Source organism: Colletotrichum orchidophilum (genome assembly GCF_001831195.1).
Source record: "Colletotrichum orchidophilum strain IMI 309357 chromosome Unknown Scaffold_10.1, whole genome shotgun sequence".
In the NCBI taxonomy this organism is placed as follows: domain Eukaryota; kingdom Fungi; phylum Ascomycota; class Sordariomycetes; order Glomerellales; family Glomerellaceae; genus Colletotrichum; species Colletotrichum orchidophilum.
In genome coordinates this window covers 213,932-231,216 of record NW_019172966.1, presented here as the reverse complement: position 1 = coordinate 231,216, position 17,285 = coordinate 213,932, and the positions used below count along the sequence as shown (strand labels likewise).

The 17,285-nt window shown below is 54.0% G+C and overlaps 4 protein-coding genes across 4 annotated transcripts; 1 reads left to right on the top strand and 3 right to left on the bottom strand.

Annotated features, from left to right (window-relative positions):
* Positions 1-4,745: 4,745 nt before the first annotated feature.
* Positions 4,746-6,375, bottom strand: CORC01_01890 (DHHC zinc finger domain-containing protein; the record flags this gene model as incomplete). The annotated part of the gene is made up of 2 exons (XM_022613543.1): positions 4,746-6,163; positions 6,228-6,375. 2 exons carry the CDS (start codon positions 6,373-6,375, stop codon positions 4,746-4,748), a joined length of 1,566 nt encoding a protein of 521 aa, XP_022479927.1.
* An 808-nt stretch (positions 6,376-7,183) lies between these two features.
* CORC01_01889 (uncharacterized protein) lies at positions 7,184-9,200 on the bottom strand (the record flags this gene model as incomplete). Its single annotated transcript, XM_022613542.1, has 3 exons — positions 7,184-8,932; positions 8,991-9,018; positions 9,067-9,200. 3 exons carry the CDS (start codon positions 9,198-9,200, stop codon positions 7,184-7,186), a joined length of 1,911 nt encoding a protein of 636 aa, XP_022479926.1.
* Positions 9,201-10,828: 1,628 nt separating this feature from the next.
* On the top strand, positions 10,829-14,154 carry CORC01_01888 (SNF2 family domain-containing protein; the record flags this gene model as incomplete). Its single annotated transcript, XM_022613541.1, has 3 exons — positions 10,829-10,892; positions 11,002-13,867; positions 13,926-14,154. 3 exons carry the CDS (start codon positions 10,829-10,831, stop codon positions 14,152-14,154), a joined length of 3,159 nt encoding a protein of 1,052 aa, XP_022479925.1.
* Positions 14,155-15,216: 1,062 nt separating this feature from the next.
* On the bottom strand, positions 15,217-16,339 carry CORC01_01887 (lipase; the record flags this gene model as incomplete). The annotated part of the gene is made up of 3 exons (XM_022613540.1): positions 15,217-15,970; positions 16,021-16,136; positions 16,190-16,339. The coding sequence occupies 3 exons, from the start codon at positions 16,337-16,339 to the stop codon at positions 15,217-15,219; spliced, it is 1,020 nt and encodes a 339-aa protein (XP_022479924.1).
* Positions 16,340-17,285: the final 946 nt, after the last annotated feature.

Below are 17,285 nucleotides of genomic sequence, written 5' to 3'. Positions count from 1 at the left end.
TGTAATGAGCTGCCAGCGTTTTAGTAAAGAGCTACGGTTTTACGTTTTGTCTGTTATAGAATATGGTTTTTTTTAGAGTACCCTTAGGACGCGCGACTGGCATAGACGGATGTCCTGCAGGAAACGCTATATATCTGAAGTGCGTCTGGTGTCGCTGTGAGAGACTGAAATATACGAGGTCATTGCGCTTTTCGGCCGTTGTATGAGGTGAATTATGACTAGCTTCCGTTTCGAGGTCCAGTGTAGACCCGGTGGCCGGCCGTGTTTGATTTTCACGTCTAATGGCCTCAATACGCAGTATGTCTCGTGACGTGGCATCAGTGAGAGAGAGTGCGCGTTCTCTGAGGGGCGGGTACACATAATCCAACACGCAAGTTTGCCTACGTAAGTTGACGCGTTGGCGTGTTTCGTTTGAGCGACGACGAGTACGACGAGTAAGGGAGATTAAACGGAGTCTTGTGTAGATGGAGGTTTGTCTCCCCATCGGCAATGAGCCTAGCGAGGATGAGGGATCATGGGGAAGTTAGGGAAGGAGACTGGGATCATGGGTTAAGAGGGTTTTTTTCTTTCTTTCTGCTCAGTTCGATGGCCTGCTGTGGTTACGTTCATCGGCGGGATGTGGGGCACGATGTTGGTTTGTATGAGTGATACCGGGGGTGTGGAACGAGGTTGCCTAGGTGGAGGACGAGAGGGAGAAAAAGGGGGATATGTTTGAGACTTATCAATATGGTTGAGGGTTTCTCCGGATAACGGTCGATGATGTGGGTTTTCGGGGTATTTTTTTTTTTTTTGATGACGGTTTGGAAGTGGGCTGGATTGACGATGTATGGCTAACAGAATAAGAATATCGACGGACGTTTGGGTTTGATGGAAGGATCAGAGTGTGTTCATGTAAGCCGACAGGGGGGGCTCTGACGAGGATGATTGGATCATTGGAAGTCCCACTGAGTTTTGGGAAAGTTGGGGTTTATCAACTAGACTAGACTAGTTCGTCTCTGAAACTGTTGGTTTGTAGATTGAAAAAAAAGGAGGAACATGTTTACTTTTTGGATCGGATGGCAGAAGTTTGTCCTCGGTAATATCTTGTTACTTTCTTCTTTGGAAAGGGGGAGAAGTGGAAAAAAGTAAGAATTCGGACCTGTTCTAGACCTCGAAGAGCGAGTTCAATCCTTGCGGTCATTGTGAGATGGAAACGAGATGAATGACTCGGGTGGACTGATGGTATACTGACATGACTTCTTGCTCGTTCAGGTTGCAGCATAGCCGGATCGGCATGATGGAGTATTGATTGTCGTTTGGGCCTTTGCTTATTGAGGAACCCATTGCGAAGTATGTGGACGATGATGAATGTAGAGTGGCAATCGAGCGACATCATCGGCCGCTTGCTCCATCGATACAGACACTCCTTCTGATAGACTTGCTCGAGGGGGTGATTTGAGAGAGTTTCACGGCGCGGTTCATGGCGAGGGCTTCACGTCATCGTGGACCTATGACTTGTCTGCGATGAATTAAGTCGGCTTGCTTTGGCGTAAGTAGACGTTTCGACGAGGAGGCGGTCTAATACGTCCATGTGTGATGTTCATGGCTTCGGAAGCAATCGGTGTCTGAGTCAATCTCGGTGGAAAGCGATGCAGTTCAGAAAGTGCCTCAGCATTGGTCTTGGAGGAGAGCTGAAGTGTATGATACTTTTCCTGCTGATAACGGATCTGGGACCGTAGGAGGTGTTGGAAGTTCATGACATCTGTTCAAGCCGCAGCGTTTGAAGGTCGATCACGATTGTCTTGACTGGAGGCGACGATAACCTTCCGTATAAGCGGTGGGTGTCTTGTCGTCATGCTACATGTGCTGAGCTTGAACGTTGGCAAGACAGAACAACGCTTTTGTAAGCTGGCATGCAGAGACGTGGCTCTATTTGAAGAGTTGCAGGTGGCCTCGACAGAAAGGCGACATTCATCAAGAAGCCAAGATGCTGATGACTATAAGTCGGAGTGAAAGGTCCTACTGGCAACAAGTCTGGAGCATCAGGATATTTTATGGCCACTATGTAGCCGGCCGCCTAGAGGTGGCTTCGATCAGGGCTTTAAAAGCCAACGGATGAGTCTAACCGGCCTGCTTGCCCTAGAACCCATCCTGGTGGATGGAAGACATCGAGGCCAGGTGATGGAATCCTCAAAAATTCGACAATTGGCTTCCGTAAGGAGACTCGTACCTGTGCAGTAGAAACTACATTTTTTGGAGCCGTGGTGTTTCTACTCGAACTAGCCATGTCACGGCCCGGGCGGGAGTACATCTCAAAGCACTGCTGTCTGTCTTGTTACTGCCCTCACCAAGTGAAAGTCCACGCCACTTTTTGAGCGTTCCGAAGAGCTCCATCTATGATTTGATGCAAACAGAAGTGGAAGTGACCTGAGCAACGGATATAGACACCGCATGGGAACATCGATCTCACTCCACGCCAGCATTCGATACTTATACTGTGGAGAACACTGAGGTGAGTACGAAGGACCGTCGGCGGTTTGGATGGGGGCCAATCTCGACTATCAGCCTCACTCGACGCACTTCTCTCAACGTCATACACCTAGCAGAAGAACTCGAGCTCGAGGTGGTCGGAATGTACGGGATGGTGACAGTAGCCTTGTGCTGTTCAGCACAAAATCTCACGAACCACGTTGAACTCCCAGGCGTGGTCGATGATCGTCGCAGAACGGTACTCCCACGATATGAGAATGAGGAAGCATGAGAATCTCTAGAGTGTATTCCATAGCAATATGAAGAATACATTGATCTGAATCGAGTTTCTGAAAGGCAAGCGCGAGGTAGAAAAGAGGAATCCGTTTGTTGAACGAGGTCGTGGGATCTTTTGGTAAGCAGACGTGGTTGCCACCCACGGGGGATATGCCGTTCTGGCAAGCCTCCGGGTACAGAACTCAATATGGCCGTCATGATCATGAGACGAATCTCTACGATGTAACTGAAGCCGTATAGCCATTCCTGCGGTGTCAAGCTGCCACTCTACCCGAGTCGAAGGTGGATTGAGAGATCTAATCAGATTTTCGTTCAAGTTCCAACGTGTGGTGTGAGCGGAATCCTCTTTCGTACTCCAACGCTCATGAGCCGGGAAACAAAGCCCATTGGTGAATCGGATGAAGCCTCCAGTAGTCACCTCTGGTCGAACGAAAGTGAATAAACCCAAAGTTTGCTGTTGTCGAACCACCTGCTACGATTGAACTCCCGGGCACAAAAGAGACCGAGCGATAGTTACTGAACTCCTCAAACGTCTCTCAGATCTTGGCTAGGTAAATGCCAAGCGTTGTACTTGTAATTCGTGAGTATTCACAGCGTTTCGAAGGGCATTTCCATTATATCTCTTCCCTGTAGGCAAATGGGCCGCTCGGCTCACCGCTCCGCTGGCATATCTATTCCAGTCCACCTACATCGACACTCATGTAATTGCTTGTGTTGGTCTCGGACATCGTGACCACGAAACCACCGATCCGTCCAGGTCTGGATTCGACAATGAGATCGTAGACGAGTAAGCTGACAGATGATGGTGAAGGCGGCAAGAGAGGCTCCGACAGCAACAGACAGGCATGGGACTCGAGCTGTGCTACTATGGCCACAAGGGCTTGAAAAGTACCTTAATGAAGGGTTCGAAATCGAGTTGTTTTTCTTTAGGACTAATTGTCAGAGGTCCGGAGTGCAAAGGAGGCCCAACGTCTCACAGTCACTGGGCGATTCCGCCAAGGTGGCCTGTTCGTATGACCTTTGCCCCACGCCAGACTGGACTCGCAACACTTGCATTTTGATTCGTGAGTACATCACCCTCGCATCACTGTCGGTCAACAATCACTGATCCCCTAGCCGGAGGTATTCACACTGCGCGTCTACCAAACTCATCGCCGGCACAGACGCCTATGAAAACGTCTCCAGAGACCTTCCACAGGCAGATATGCGTGTTTGAGCCGACGGACTCGTGTAAGACGCACGAGGAGGACCCCCTGATGTATCCAGCATGCAAATTTCTTAGGCATAGTGTGCTTGAGCTCTCAGGTGACCGTCGATAGGCGTCGACGTGGGTTGAGCCTAGTCCTCTGGATCGGTTCGTATGAATATCCTCGAGGTTGAACCGAGTCCTACCAGTAACGTCTTTCTGATTAGACGGTTGCCAATTTGACAGTCAAAAGCTCAGCGATGGGGCTGTCGTGTGACTTGGTCGAGACCGGTTGGCGAATTCCAACTCTACAGCATAGCAAATGGCCTGCCTTGTCAAACCAGGTACGATCATCTTACATTTTGGAAAAAAAGACATGGTTTGGCAATCATTCAATAAAACGATACGGATTGCAAAGCTGCTACCGAACATCATCATCCGTTCCTAACGGTAGAAGAAAAATACCCATGTGTCTGGAAACCCAGAAACCAGACTCAACACCCTAGACACCATGTTGTACTGAGGAGGAAGAAAAGAAGAACGCGTCATATACACCTCAGGTACCCCTCCCTTTAAGAGTCCGAGTTTAATCCTCTTCAACAAGAAGTGAAATGAAACCATACATAAAATGCGTATACACTTTCTAAAGCGGACGCCCGCAATTCCCCTATGCCCCCGGAGCGTACCATTCGGTTGATTGAAGAAAAAGAAGAAAAAAGGCCCTGCTGACGGAAGATTACGCTTCTGGATATCACTTTCTAAAACGCTCTCTGGCTCCTATTTTAAAAGTTTTGCTCTTTCGTGTCTTCTCATCTCAGTCCACATCGTCGTCATTCTCGGGCTGATCCCTGAATGACGGCGACGACGGGCTATGCTTTCTCAATAGCCCGCTGGCGCCGCTGCGTCCCCAACCACCGTTGGTGACAAGATTCAGGGCGCGGTGCTCCGCCGCCACCGGGTCTTCCATGTCGAGGTCGCTGTCGTCCAGCTCGTCCTCGAGGGCCCGGCCGCGCGGGCTAAGCTTCCGCAGGGGCATCGACTCCTGGAACCCGTCGGCGTACAAGTTGGGGTCGCGGCCTAGGACCCGGTCGGCCTTGGAGAGCGTCTTACGCGAACCGTTGGCGGGCGGAGGTGGTGAGGTGAGGTAGTGACGACCTGCGCCGTCGGGTTTCGTAGGCGGCGCCTCACGCATAAAGGTAGGGGGTTCGTCGGTGCCCCAGCCGGCGTTGATCTCGCGCGCGCGCTGTTCCTGGCGTTCCCTGGCGAGTCTCTCGCGAGCCGCTAGCCAGTTCGGACTGGCCTCCCAGGCCCAGCCGTCACCGGTGGTGTTGCAGACGGGAACGAACCATAGCAAGGGCTTGGGACCGAAGAGATGCATGAGGTTTCGTTTTGTGCCGAGGTCGAATGCGTTGGGGAGCTTCTCAGAGTCCTGCTCGTCGAGGTACTCTTCGTAGCGCTTCTTTGCCCGCTCGCGTTCCATCTCTTCGTACGACTGGTGCGTCGGCCTCGAGCCGCCCGGCTGACCCCGGTATTCTTCGCCTTCTTCGGGTCGCGTGATACCCGGGAGGGCGTTCGCATGGATGTCGAGGAGCTGTTGGCCGTATGCGGGCAAGGGGATACCCTCGCCGTTGTGCTGGGCGACGAATTGGTGCTTCATTTGCTTCTTCAACGGCGACAGATAACGCGTCTTTTCCAAGCACTCAATCGTCGTCTGGCCCCGACTCGCAAGCAAGATGTGCCATCCCGTGAAGGCACCCACAACGATGCCGATGATGCCGGCGATGACGCTGAGTATAACATAGTTGATGGGCATCAGCGTCTCAACGTATGTCGTGTTGTTGATGACCTCCGTGTACACCCAGCTGCCGGAGACAAAGAAGCTGTAGAAGCAGAATAGCGTCGTGTATATCAGGAACAGCAGGAAGGCCTTGTGGTTCTTCAAGCCGATGCAAGTCGCCAGCCAAGGGCAGTGGTGGTCCATTTTCAGAACGCAGCGGCGGCAGGTTGAGCAGTGATGGGCCCGGTCCGGTTTCCTCGCCTGGCACTTCTTGCAGAATCGGAGCTCGCCGTTGGACTTGACGGTGAAAGAGGTGGCGGCCGGGGGCGCCTCGGTGGGTAATGTGCTGTAGCCATTATCGTTTGTCGTGCTCCCCGGGCTCGTGAAGACGGCGGTAGTGTAGGACCAGTTGAGAAGGCCGTAGAGGAGGAGAGCGCCGGCGGAAGACGCGGAGCCTGCGATGGATGCATCGTTAGAACCGGGTAGCGGTCATCATCGGCGGACCAGGCTGCTACTTACCGAGCCACGAGGCTTTGGAGGGCGCGGACCCAATGGTGACATCCACCCAGACGGCCCAGGTCGTCAAGCCATAGACGAAGAGCAGAGGGATGTAGGTCGCGAATGTGCAACAGCAGCGTTCAAGCTTTCGCGCCCAGCGACGAGACATGTTTCCGGAGGGAGGTTGTGAACGAGCGATATCCATCCATTCACTAGCACACGCAGTAAAAGAGAAAGAAGCAGCTAAGCAGGGGAAAGGATCATGGCGGTCAGGGACGGAAGAATTGCTGGTCGATGGCCACGAAACAGGGCCCGCGAAATGCTGCGTTGGGCTCAACAGGCCTACCTCTGTCTGGAATACGGATAGTCAGGGGGAGGTTACTAGAGTAGAGGCAAAGCAGGGGACTCGGGTGGATAGACTGCCCTGTGGATTTGTGGAATGTAAGGCCACCTGCTGGCGCATCCAGCCTGTGAGCGTTCCCTCCCGCCGCCGTCTTACGCAGGGACCTGAGGCTGAGCCGGGCTCGCCCCACTCCGCTCTGCCGCAGGCTGTGGCGGTTTTCTCGTCCCCGTCCTGGCCCCAATTCCCGGCCGTGATCCGCAGGAGTCAGTGGGCCGTTTGCTTTGGTCCGCGCCGACGTGCATATCGAATTGATCCGAGAAACATCTCACAATCTCAACATCACATTGAAAATCCTCGTGATGAATTTGACCATGTAATGCTAGTTAACTGCCTACCTCAGTGCAAATACAGTGCCAGTCGATCCTTTCCTTTCAAATGAGCAATACGGCTACCAAGACAGCCAAACCCTACACCAGAAGTTCCACCATGAACGCCAATCCTCGACCTGACAGGGAAGGATAGCCTGGCTGGTTGCCAAAGACCATCACGTTTGTATCTCGGCCAAAGAACATCTGCCAAAACCTCCGCACTTCCAGCGTTCTTCACAAAGCTGTGGCCGAGAGCATTATCCCCCTTAATCCTCACGACCTTCGATGACCATTCCCATGGCATTTGGAACACCAACCAAGACCTTGCCTCTCGGGACCCGAGCATCCTTGACCTTCATGCAGCCAAAGACGTTGATCTCGCGAATGTTGGGACAGCTTCGGAAGATGAGTCCCAGAACGAAGTCATCCACATCCTCGATGAAGCTGATCTCGAGCTTGACGAGGTTACGGTACTGGTCTGCGGTAGAAAAGGCATCCTCGAATGCCTCTCGCTTGATGTGACGACACGCGTGGATATTGAGATTCTTGAGCTTCTTGCCGGAATGCTTCATTAGGGCGCGGAATCCGTCGGAGCAGAGACCAATGCCGTCCTCGTTTTCGCGAGGCTTGGTCGAGTCGCGGTGTCGGCACTTTTGCAGGTCCATGATCTCGATACCGGGATTCTCCCAGTCGCTGAAGAGGTCGGCGAAGCCTTCGTCCGTCATGTGCTCGCTGTCGGTAATGCGGAACTTGTTCAAAGAGCGGCAGGTGTTCTTAATGGCAGTCAACACCTCGTCGTTGGCGGTGGGCATCTTTCTCAGTGAAAGCGTCTCGAGGTCCTTTCCGACGCCGAGGATCATGTGGGACAGGCTCTTGGGGGTGATATCGTGCTGCAGGTGAAGGCCGAGGTGCTTCAGGGACTTGACGTTGGCGATTGCCTTGACGCCAACGTTGGTGACCTTTTGGTTGTGGTAGACCTTGAGGCGATTCAGGTTGGGACAGTGCTCTGGGAGGAGGACGAGCAGCTCGTCTCCAACGTGCTTGTCCGTGTAGTAGACTTGGATGCCTTCCAGATGCGCACCCTTCTGTTTGACGAACTTGAACCAGCTCTCGTCACTGAGAAGGTTGGCGCCGTGAAGGTTGAAGTGCGTAAGCTTGATATCGCGGCTCAGAAGATAGTCCATGACCTCATCCTTGAACTGGATAGAGTTGCGAGCCTTGAATCTCTTGAGGTTAGGTGCCGTCTGAAAAATGCTCTCGAATTCGTTGGAGCCCAGCTTGGCACCGTCGTAGATGTGAAGGACCGTAGTCGACGGCTGCACGAACAGTGGCAGAGTCTCCGGATTGAGCAGTCGACGCTTGGAGAAGAGTCGCGCAATCTTGTCCACCACTTTGTCCGGCAGATCGCCCAAGCTGTCGGCGAGGTCGACGTTCTTGGCCAGGGTCTCGATGCAGAGACTGGTCAAGTTCTTGGCGCCGGTCTGGTACGTGCCGTCGAGGATATTGCTCTGGACCTTGCGGCGCTTGCCCTGGCCGCCAACGGATTTGCGAGGCTTCTGCTTGCCCTTGCCCTTCTTGGCAGCCTCCTCCTTGCTGCACTGCGCGCAGAGCAGACCGCCCTCGGGACCGCTCAGCGAGTAGGCGGTGACGGTGAAGCGCTTCTTGCAAATGGCGCAGTTATCCATCTGGCCTGGCAAGGGTTGAGCCATCTGATCGAGTAGGGCGCGTGCTATGTCGTCCTCGTCTTCAGAATCCACGGCGTTGCGCTTCCGCTTCTTGAAGGCCTTGGAGGCCTTGATCTTGGCGATGGCCATTTGCTCCTTCTTCTTACGCTTCTCCCTCTCAGCTGTGGTCTCATTGCGGCTAGACTGGGCAGTCTCAGCAGGCTCTGTTGAGGGGCCGCCGACCTCATCATCCTCATCGCCATTGTCATCATTTGCTTGGTTCTGGGCGGCAGCAGCAGCACGGCGCTGGTCAGCATCCCGACGAATCTGGTTTGCAGAGATGTTGTGGGCCTGTGAAAGCACTTTGTCAGTCTGCACATTTGGGGACCGGCTCATTCAGTAATCTTACAGCAAGGTAGTCAGTCAAAGCCGATTGTCTAGAACCATGTCAGTGATAAGATACGCATTGTTGGCGGAAAACTCACGGTCCAGAGATGTGGCGGCCAGGACGGTTGGTGCCTTGGGCCTGATTCTGAGGAGCAGTTTGACCTAGCTGGGGAGTCTGGTTCTGGTTCTGGCCTTGAGCCTGAGCCTGGGCTCGACGAGACGGTCTCACCATGGTGGCGATGGGGTATTTCTGGTCTCTGTGGGCAGTGTTGAATGAGTCGATTCTGATGAGCCAGGTATCCTATTTTGAAGTTGATGGCGGTTGTGATGAAATTCCAGGCCTATCCTTGGGTTAGAGCTAGGGTTGACTGAGAGAAGCCTTCCGGAGAGGTGTGGCAAATGCGTCCGAATAATAGACTAGCCGAAGGAGTAGGGACGGCGGCCTACGACGTCTTGTTGTGAAATTGAAAAGTTGAGTTGGGGCGCAGTCTCTACAGACCTTCTGGTGAAAGGGCAAGTGCGAAAGACTGGATGAAAATCAGAAAGCCAATTTTGACAATGGCGATGTCGTGATGAGCTGGTCTGGGGGCAAATTGAAAGGAGGCGACAAAGGTGCAAAGGGAAGTAGCCTCTTTTCCGACGACCTTTGGTTCCTGGATACAGACGCCCAGACCAGGTGTTGGAGAGTGAAGTTTGTGGCACACTGTACTGGCGATCGCCAACCTGTTGAGATCAGTGGGTAGAATTGAGGCGAATGGTGATAATGCACCGTGTGAAGTGAAAGATGTGGGTGAAGGAAGACCCAGGCACCTTAGGCGTGTATTAGAGCAGGCAGCAGGGGTTTAATTGAAGTGGGGCCACAGTCGTGGGGTACCTACCTTAATACCTAGGTAGTATGCCCAGCTCGAGGTGGGAAGGAGCCACTGCACCGGAGACGTCGGGGAGCAGATCGATCGCCCAAGTCGAATCGTCACACTGGAGCTCCAGGGACATGGAGATCGACCACTTGCCTCTGCATCAAGTGCTGCCATCTCAATGTTGATATGTGTTCCCCTGGCGGATGAAACTATTTCTGAGGACAGTTTTAACTGCCAGGGGGTTTAAACCCTTTTCCTATTTCATCCAGGGGAGCATGCCCTTTGTCAGGGTATTTAGATAAGCTGGTTGGGTCCCCAGCATGCGATTGAAGGTGCCTCATGTGCATCATCGAAGTGTCGGCGCATTTTCACACCAGCATTTGAAGCGCCTATGGACCCCAGCTAACCAAAATCTTCCATTTCCATTTCCATTTCCAGATTGGCTTCTAGGCAGTCGCCCCTGCGTTCGGGCGTCTTCCTATCCCGAATAAAGAGACCACGTGACTTCGTGTGAAGAGCCCGCCATCCAAGGGCGCGTCTTTGGTCCTCTAGCCCCCCTCCTTCCCAGTCTTCCTTTCTGAGGTGAGGTGGTCCTTCTCAGCTTGTCTTTCCAAAAAAGGAGTCGCCAGTGGCAAGCTCAATTGTCTTTCCTTGGCCCTCTTCACCACCACTTGCCTTTTTCTCTTTTCCTTTCTCACATCACCAACCCTCGGACTGCGACTTTTGCTCTGGTCTGCAATCCTTCTTTCCCCTCCCTCACTACCAAGATACCCCAATCCACCACCCTTGGTGCACAGTCTACAAGCGTCTTCGGCGATAAGCTGAGACCGTTCGCCACTTGCCGAGCTTTGTCCCGTCCATCCCAACTTTCTTGTCACCTCATTCGACATCAATCCTTCACCTCTGTGCGAAAACACAGACAATCCTCATTTTTCTCTCAATCCCAAGGTCGCTACCACAGCCAATTCACCTCCCTGCACCAGAAGGTCAAATCAACGTCAAGATGACTGGCCGCCGTGGTCGCCCTTCTCTTGCTGAGAGAGAAAGTCTGGCTTTCACTCGAACCAGTAAGTCATCAATTTTTATTTTCCCCCAATGTTCACATCCCATCACCATCAACTTATGGGTGATTGTGTGCGAAAAATAAAATTGAGTGAAAACTAACACATTTGACAGACTCGCCCGACCCTCTCTCTGTTGCTAGTCATGGCCGTCTCACTAGATCTGCTTCGAGCCGTAACCTTGCAGCTGCAGCTCAACCTGTGACTTCAGCCCCTTCGGCTGTCAAGAGGGGTCGAGGCCGACCCAGCAGAGCCTCGCTTGCCAACGACTCGGCTTCTTCAATTGTTTCCGCTGCTGCATCTGCCGAACTCACTTCTGCCAGCGAAGGCTCCACTCCTGCGACCAGCAATGTCGCCACACCTGCTCCCTCAGTCTCTGGCTCTGGCATCACAAATGCTCCTGCTTTGAGGAACCGCCAGTCTGCATCCAATATTGAGATCCAGCTTCCCACCTCTGGTGCCCTCTCTAGTGAGCGTGCTCTGCGTCGGAGCCAGTATTCTATGCAGCCGATCAAGCGCAAGGTTGGAGGCGGCTACTACGACGATGATGAGGATGAGGAGCCCTCTGACACCGACCGCGATGCCATGGTTGCTCGCCGCCTCCAGAAGCAAGAGAATCAGAAATCCGCCGCCTCTACCCGACTGTCTGATGCTGACCTTGCCCGACGTCTCCAGAATGAAGAGTACGAGATGGAGGACTCTGATGTCCCCCTCGCCACTGGTCGTGGTCGTCGTGCTACCGCAGCTGCTGCCAAGGCCGCAATCGAGGACGGTGACGATTCAGAGGACGTTCCGCTTGTTTCTCGATCCAAGCCCAGTGGTCGGGGCCGAGGTAGACCCTCCAAGAGCGCCGCTTCTCTGCAGCGACCTGCGAAGAAGCAGAAGAGCATGGCAGTCGAGTCGGATGATGAGGATGAATTCGCAGACCCGATGGATAACGACGACGATGGTCTTTCGGCCAACTTCTCCGAGCTTGAGGACAGTGATAGCAACAAGATCCCGAAGAAGGAGAAGACCAAGGCCAAGATGCCTGTCAGGCGAACTAGAGCTTCCGCTTCGACCATGCCTCAAGGAACTGCGGTATCGCCTCGACTGCCTGCGAACTACCAGCTTCCGGATGATGAGGACGATGATTTGTCAAGCCTCTCTAGCGGCGACTTTGATGACTCGGGTTCCTCCGACGCGGCCGATAGTGACGGCGGCCTCCAGAACGCCGTTGCGGCACAGTCCCGTGGTCGCCGCGCGTACCAACGTGGCTCCAAGCGCCGTGGCATGCTTGAACGCGCTAGGTTGGAGAACAATCACCCTGAGCTTCTCACCATGTGGCAGGCCTTGGAGGCTTCTCCGGCCCTCAGACCTGACAAGATTGCCCAACCGCAGCAGATCTCGCGTCAGCTCAAGCCCTTCCAGCTTGAGGGTGTCGCTTGGATGATTGAGATGGAGAAGACGGACTACAAAGGCGGACTTTTGGGTGACGAGATGGGTCTCGGCAAGACCATCCAGGCGGTATCTCTGGTCATGTCCGACTTTCCCCAGAAGCAGCCCTCTCTTGTCCTGGTTCCACCGGTTGCTTTGATGCAGTGGAAGGAAGAGATTGCTTCCTACACCGACGGCACCCTCAAGACCTTTGTCTATCATGGTACGCTGGTCAAGACCAAGCAGATGACCCTGAAGGAGCTCAAGAAGTTCGACGTCATCATGATGTCCTACAACAGTCTGGAGTCCATGTACCGAAAGCAAGAGAAGGGCTTCACCCGCAAGGACGGCATCTACAAGGAGAAGAGTTTGATCCACCAGATCGACTTCCACCGGATCATCCTCGACGAGGCTCACAGCATCAAGACTCGTACCACCATGACTGCCAAGGCCTGCTTTGCTCTCAAGACCTCGTACCGCTGGTGCCTTACCGGCACTCCGCTTCAGAACCGCATTGGCGAGTTCTTCTCCCTGATCCGCTTCCTTCAAGTCAAGCCTTTCGCTTCGTACTTGTGCAAGCAGTGCCCCTGTGCCGGCCTGGATTGGAATCTCGACGACGACCACCGATGCCACACGTGTGGACACGCCGGTATGCAGCACGTGTCCGTCTTCAATCAGGAGCTCCTCAACCCTATCCAGAAGTTTGGCAACTTTGGAGAGGGTCGCGAGGCTTTCCGCAAGCTCCGTCTGATGACTGATCGCATCATGCTCCGTCGCCTCAAGAAGGACCACACCAACTCCATGGAGCTTCCCGTCAAGGAGATTTACGTCGATCGTCAGTTCTTTGGTGAAGCGGAGAATGACTTTGCCAACAGCATCATGACCAACGGCCAGCGCAAGTTTGAGACGTACGTCGCCCAGGGTGTCTTGCTCAACAACTACGCCAACATCTTTGGTCTCATCATGCAGATGCGCCAGGTCGCCGATCATCCCGATCTGATCCTTCGCAAGAACGGAGAGGGTGGTCAGAATACGCTCATTTGCTGCGTCTGCGACGAGCCGGCTGAGGATGCCATCAAGAGCCGCTGCAAGCACGATTTCTGCCGCGCCTGTGCTAGAAGCTACCTTCTGTCTTCCGATCAGCCAGACTGCCCTCACTGCCACATCAACCTGGCCATCGACTTGGAGCAGCCCGAGATCGAGCAGAACGAGGCCGACGTCAAGAAGTCGTCGATTATCAATCGAATCAAGATGGATGAGTGGACTTCTTCCTCCAAGATTGAGCTTCTCGTCCATGAGCTTCACAAGCTTCGTTCTGACAATGCTTCGCACAAGTCCATCATCTTTTCGCAGTTCTCGTCCATGCTTCAGCTGATCGAGTGGCGTCTTCGTCGCGCCGGCATCTCCACCGTCATGCTGGACGGCAGCATGAGCCCTGCGCAGCGCCAGGCGTCCATCAACCACTTCATGACCAAGACCGAGTGCGAGTGCTTCCTCGTCTCTCTCAAGGCCGGTGGTGTCGCTCTCAACCTCACGGAGGCGTCTCGCGTCTTCATCGTTGACCCGTAAGTCACCCGCGTCTCAGTTGATCGTGTTCCAGTTTTGGCTAACCATGCAATGCAGTTGGTGGAACCCTGCCGCAGAGTGGCAGTCCGCCGATCGTTGCCATCGCATTGGTCAAACCCGCCCGTGCACCATTACCCGCCTCTGCATCGAGGACTCGGTCGAGAGCCGAATGGTGCTGATCCAGGAGAAGAAGACCAACATGATCAACTCCACCGTCAACGCTGACGACAAGGCCATGGAGTCTCTGAGCCCCGAGGACATGCAGTTCCTCTTCCGCGGATCTTAGATTTTGCTGGTCAGCGATTCTTTTCATCATGTATTTTCCCACAAAAAGTGGATTTCTAAGGTTTTCCAGGGCGGCGTTGAGGACACACGAAAGGATGTGAACATGGGATCTGGTACCCAGCCCCAATCATTTGGAGTCGGGCGTGCGTCGTTGTCTCTTCCTATACCCCTTTTCGATTTGTAAATGGCAAGGTGGCCCGCGTTCACGGCAAGAACGCATTTTCCCATGTATGTTTATGACCCATTACCTACGGTAGAGAGACTCTCGGCTTCGGCTGCGTAACTCTTTTGTTGCTCAAGGAAACTTTCTCTGGACATTAGGTTCAGATAGTAGATATCAATGGCTCCTCTAGTTGCAACGTGAGTGACAAATTAATTGGACTGGTCAGCAATGTAATCATCTCATGATCCGCAAATTCCGCACGTGGTTGCCGGGTTGGGAACTAGGCATCCAAAGACGACATCCTATCCCCACTGCTTCAGGTGAAAGAAATGGTTCGTTGCGGGAAACTCTATCCGTGTCCTCGCCCGAATGGCCGAGTGCCAATATACACGTAACACAGGCGTTCCCATGGACCAACGCCATGCCTCTCTTGTTACGGGGAACGAAACATTCAGCTGCCGTAAAAGGAAGCTCAATTTGGATACGGCTCGCTCGATTGGGATTGCGCGGTCTTGGATGCGAGTCAGTCGACGACAGGCCTGTCGCGTTCGGACCCGGGTGTCCGTCCGTCCGTGGGGGTGGTGGCTATTTGTGAATTCTGATACGGACGGCCCTTTTCACCACTCGTGACGGCCGACATCTCATCATTGGGTTCATGGCTCTTCGAGGAAAACTCGCATTGTCAACGCCAAGCTGACAAATGGCATGGATTATGTACTATACAATTATGTGCCTGAATATTCAAATGACATCTCGCCGCCACGAGGGCATGGATTATCCCTTAATGGTATCATTTTGATGATGCTTCCCCCAAAAACCCCACAAACCCGGCTTCCCTGCCTTCATAACTTGGTCATGATATTTTGTCTCTTTTCGTGTATACGACTGCCCGTCGTCCTCCTAAGACTGCAGCGTCTCAGCGTACTCGAGATCCTGCTGCGCCCAAGCCGTCAGGCGCGCAGAGAGGTCATCGTCCGAGATGTCCTCCTCTCTCTCGCGGAGCCCGAAGCCGTCGGTGTTGCAGGCGCCGGTCTTGCGGAAGTAGTACAGGTGGGCGTCGACGTCGAGACCAAAGGTGCCGCCGTTGCACTTTGTGTTGGTGGGGCCCTCGCAGACCTTGATGTCGTTGATGCCATAGTTGATAGTGGTAGCGCCTCCAGTCGAGAGCCAGTACTCGGGGCTAGTGTGTTGGTAGTCGAAGAGGATCGGGGGCAGGCGGGGGACGGGGTCATCGACGTGGGTAACGCGGTACTCGGCGCCGGGCTGGTTGGTGACGAAGTTGACGAAGGCATGGTTACCGACGCGGGGGCTGCCGTAGGTGTAGATATCAACAGGGTAGCCGTCCCGACGGAGTTCGGCGGCGGCGATGGTGACGACGGCACCGCCGAGGGAGTGGCCGGTTGCGATGATGGTGTAGCTGGGGTTGGCGGCCTTTGCGGACTTGACGGACGCCAGCAGAGAGTCCCTGATCTCGTCCAAGCCATTGGCGAAGCCGGTGTGGACCTTGCAGTCGTCGACAAAGTCGCAGTCGTCAAAGCCGAAGAGGAGGTTGGTGATCCAGTTGCGGACGTTGCTGGAGCCGCGTATGGCAATAACAATGTTCTTTCTCACGGGATCCGTGGCGACGAAGCCTTCAAGGCCAGAAACGAGTCCGCTGGAAGTATGTTAGCCAGGCTAGAAGTAAGAGTTGTTTGATAAACTTACGAAAAGGTTCCCACAATCTGTCCCCGGTTGGCCTCGACATCGGGGCAAGCGTTGGCGCCGCAGGTGATTAATGCACCAGCAGCGGCCTCGCTGTTGCAAGAGGTTGCTGCCACCATCTATGTTACATGTTAGCACGCGCGTCCAAGTCAGAAGTCAGTCCGTGTCCTACCTGAACGTAGTACTCAAAGTTGGTCAGGTCAGTGCTCGTTACCGTCACGGCTCTCTCGTCGAGTGTAGCCACCGGGGCCCTGGCATCGAGAAGGGGAGACGCCGTGACTGCGGCAGACAGCAGAGGGAGAAGAGACAGTTTGGCCAACATGATGACGGCAGACAGAGAAACGAAAGACAACAGGAACAAGAATGGGATTCGAGGACTTGCTCGTAGGACACAACAAACAGAGAGTCCGGGTAGACTGTCGTTCTCACGCTGCAGCGACTTCTTATACATAACGAACAAAAGCACCAGGGTACAGGGGCCAGTGGATCAACAACGAGTCGTACACCCAGACAAACGGTCCGCTGTAAGCTTTGCGGTGAGTGTCCGCCACCTTCCAGCTTAAGCTTTCATTGCTCGGGACAGATTGTGGGACGGCAGCGTCCCATCTCGATATTGGGGATATGCGAACCAGGGTGAGACTTCTCGCGCTGGAGCAAGCAATACGCAAGACTTTGCGGTTTCTGGCAGTTCCTCCGCATCTTAGAGGAATCTCGCCAGGCACAGAGCGGCGGAAATCGGCACTAGAAGCGCCAGTTGTGAACGAGAAGAGATGCGTTCTTGGAGAAGGCGGTTCCATAATCCATTGGCAGGGGGGCCAAGTTCGAGAGGTCCTGACCGGGGGGGGAGCGCGGGATAGACAGCTTTGGTCACTAGATGGCCTCGTCAGGCGAAGGGGCAAGACCAAGACCTGGCCCAGGCCGATATAGCCAAGTATCGGTGGCCGTCAGTGGTTCGAATGATTAGTAGCAACCGCAAGTGATAGAGTTGGAAACTGGTCTTGAACCAGTATCCACGTGGGCGTGTGATGGGCCGTCAAGGTGGTGAGGAAGCGCCCGTGCGATCAGACAGAGGGCAAAGGCAATGAAGAGATTTGGAGACAGAGGCGGAGGGAGATTTGACGAGAGTCGGGCTGTCGGGGAGACAAGCAATGAGAGTTTCTGCTCAATAATTCTGAGATCCTGGGGTGCCATTTGACGCCACGTGAGCCAAGCATCCCCATAGTGGGCTTGCCGCTCATTGAACGGTGGCGACTGAGTGGATATGTTCC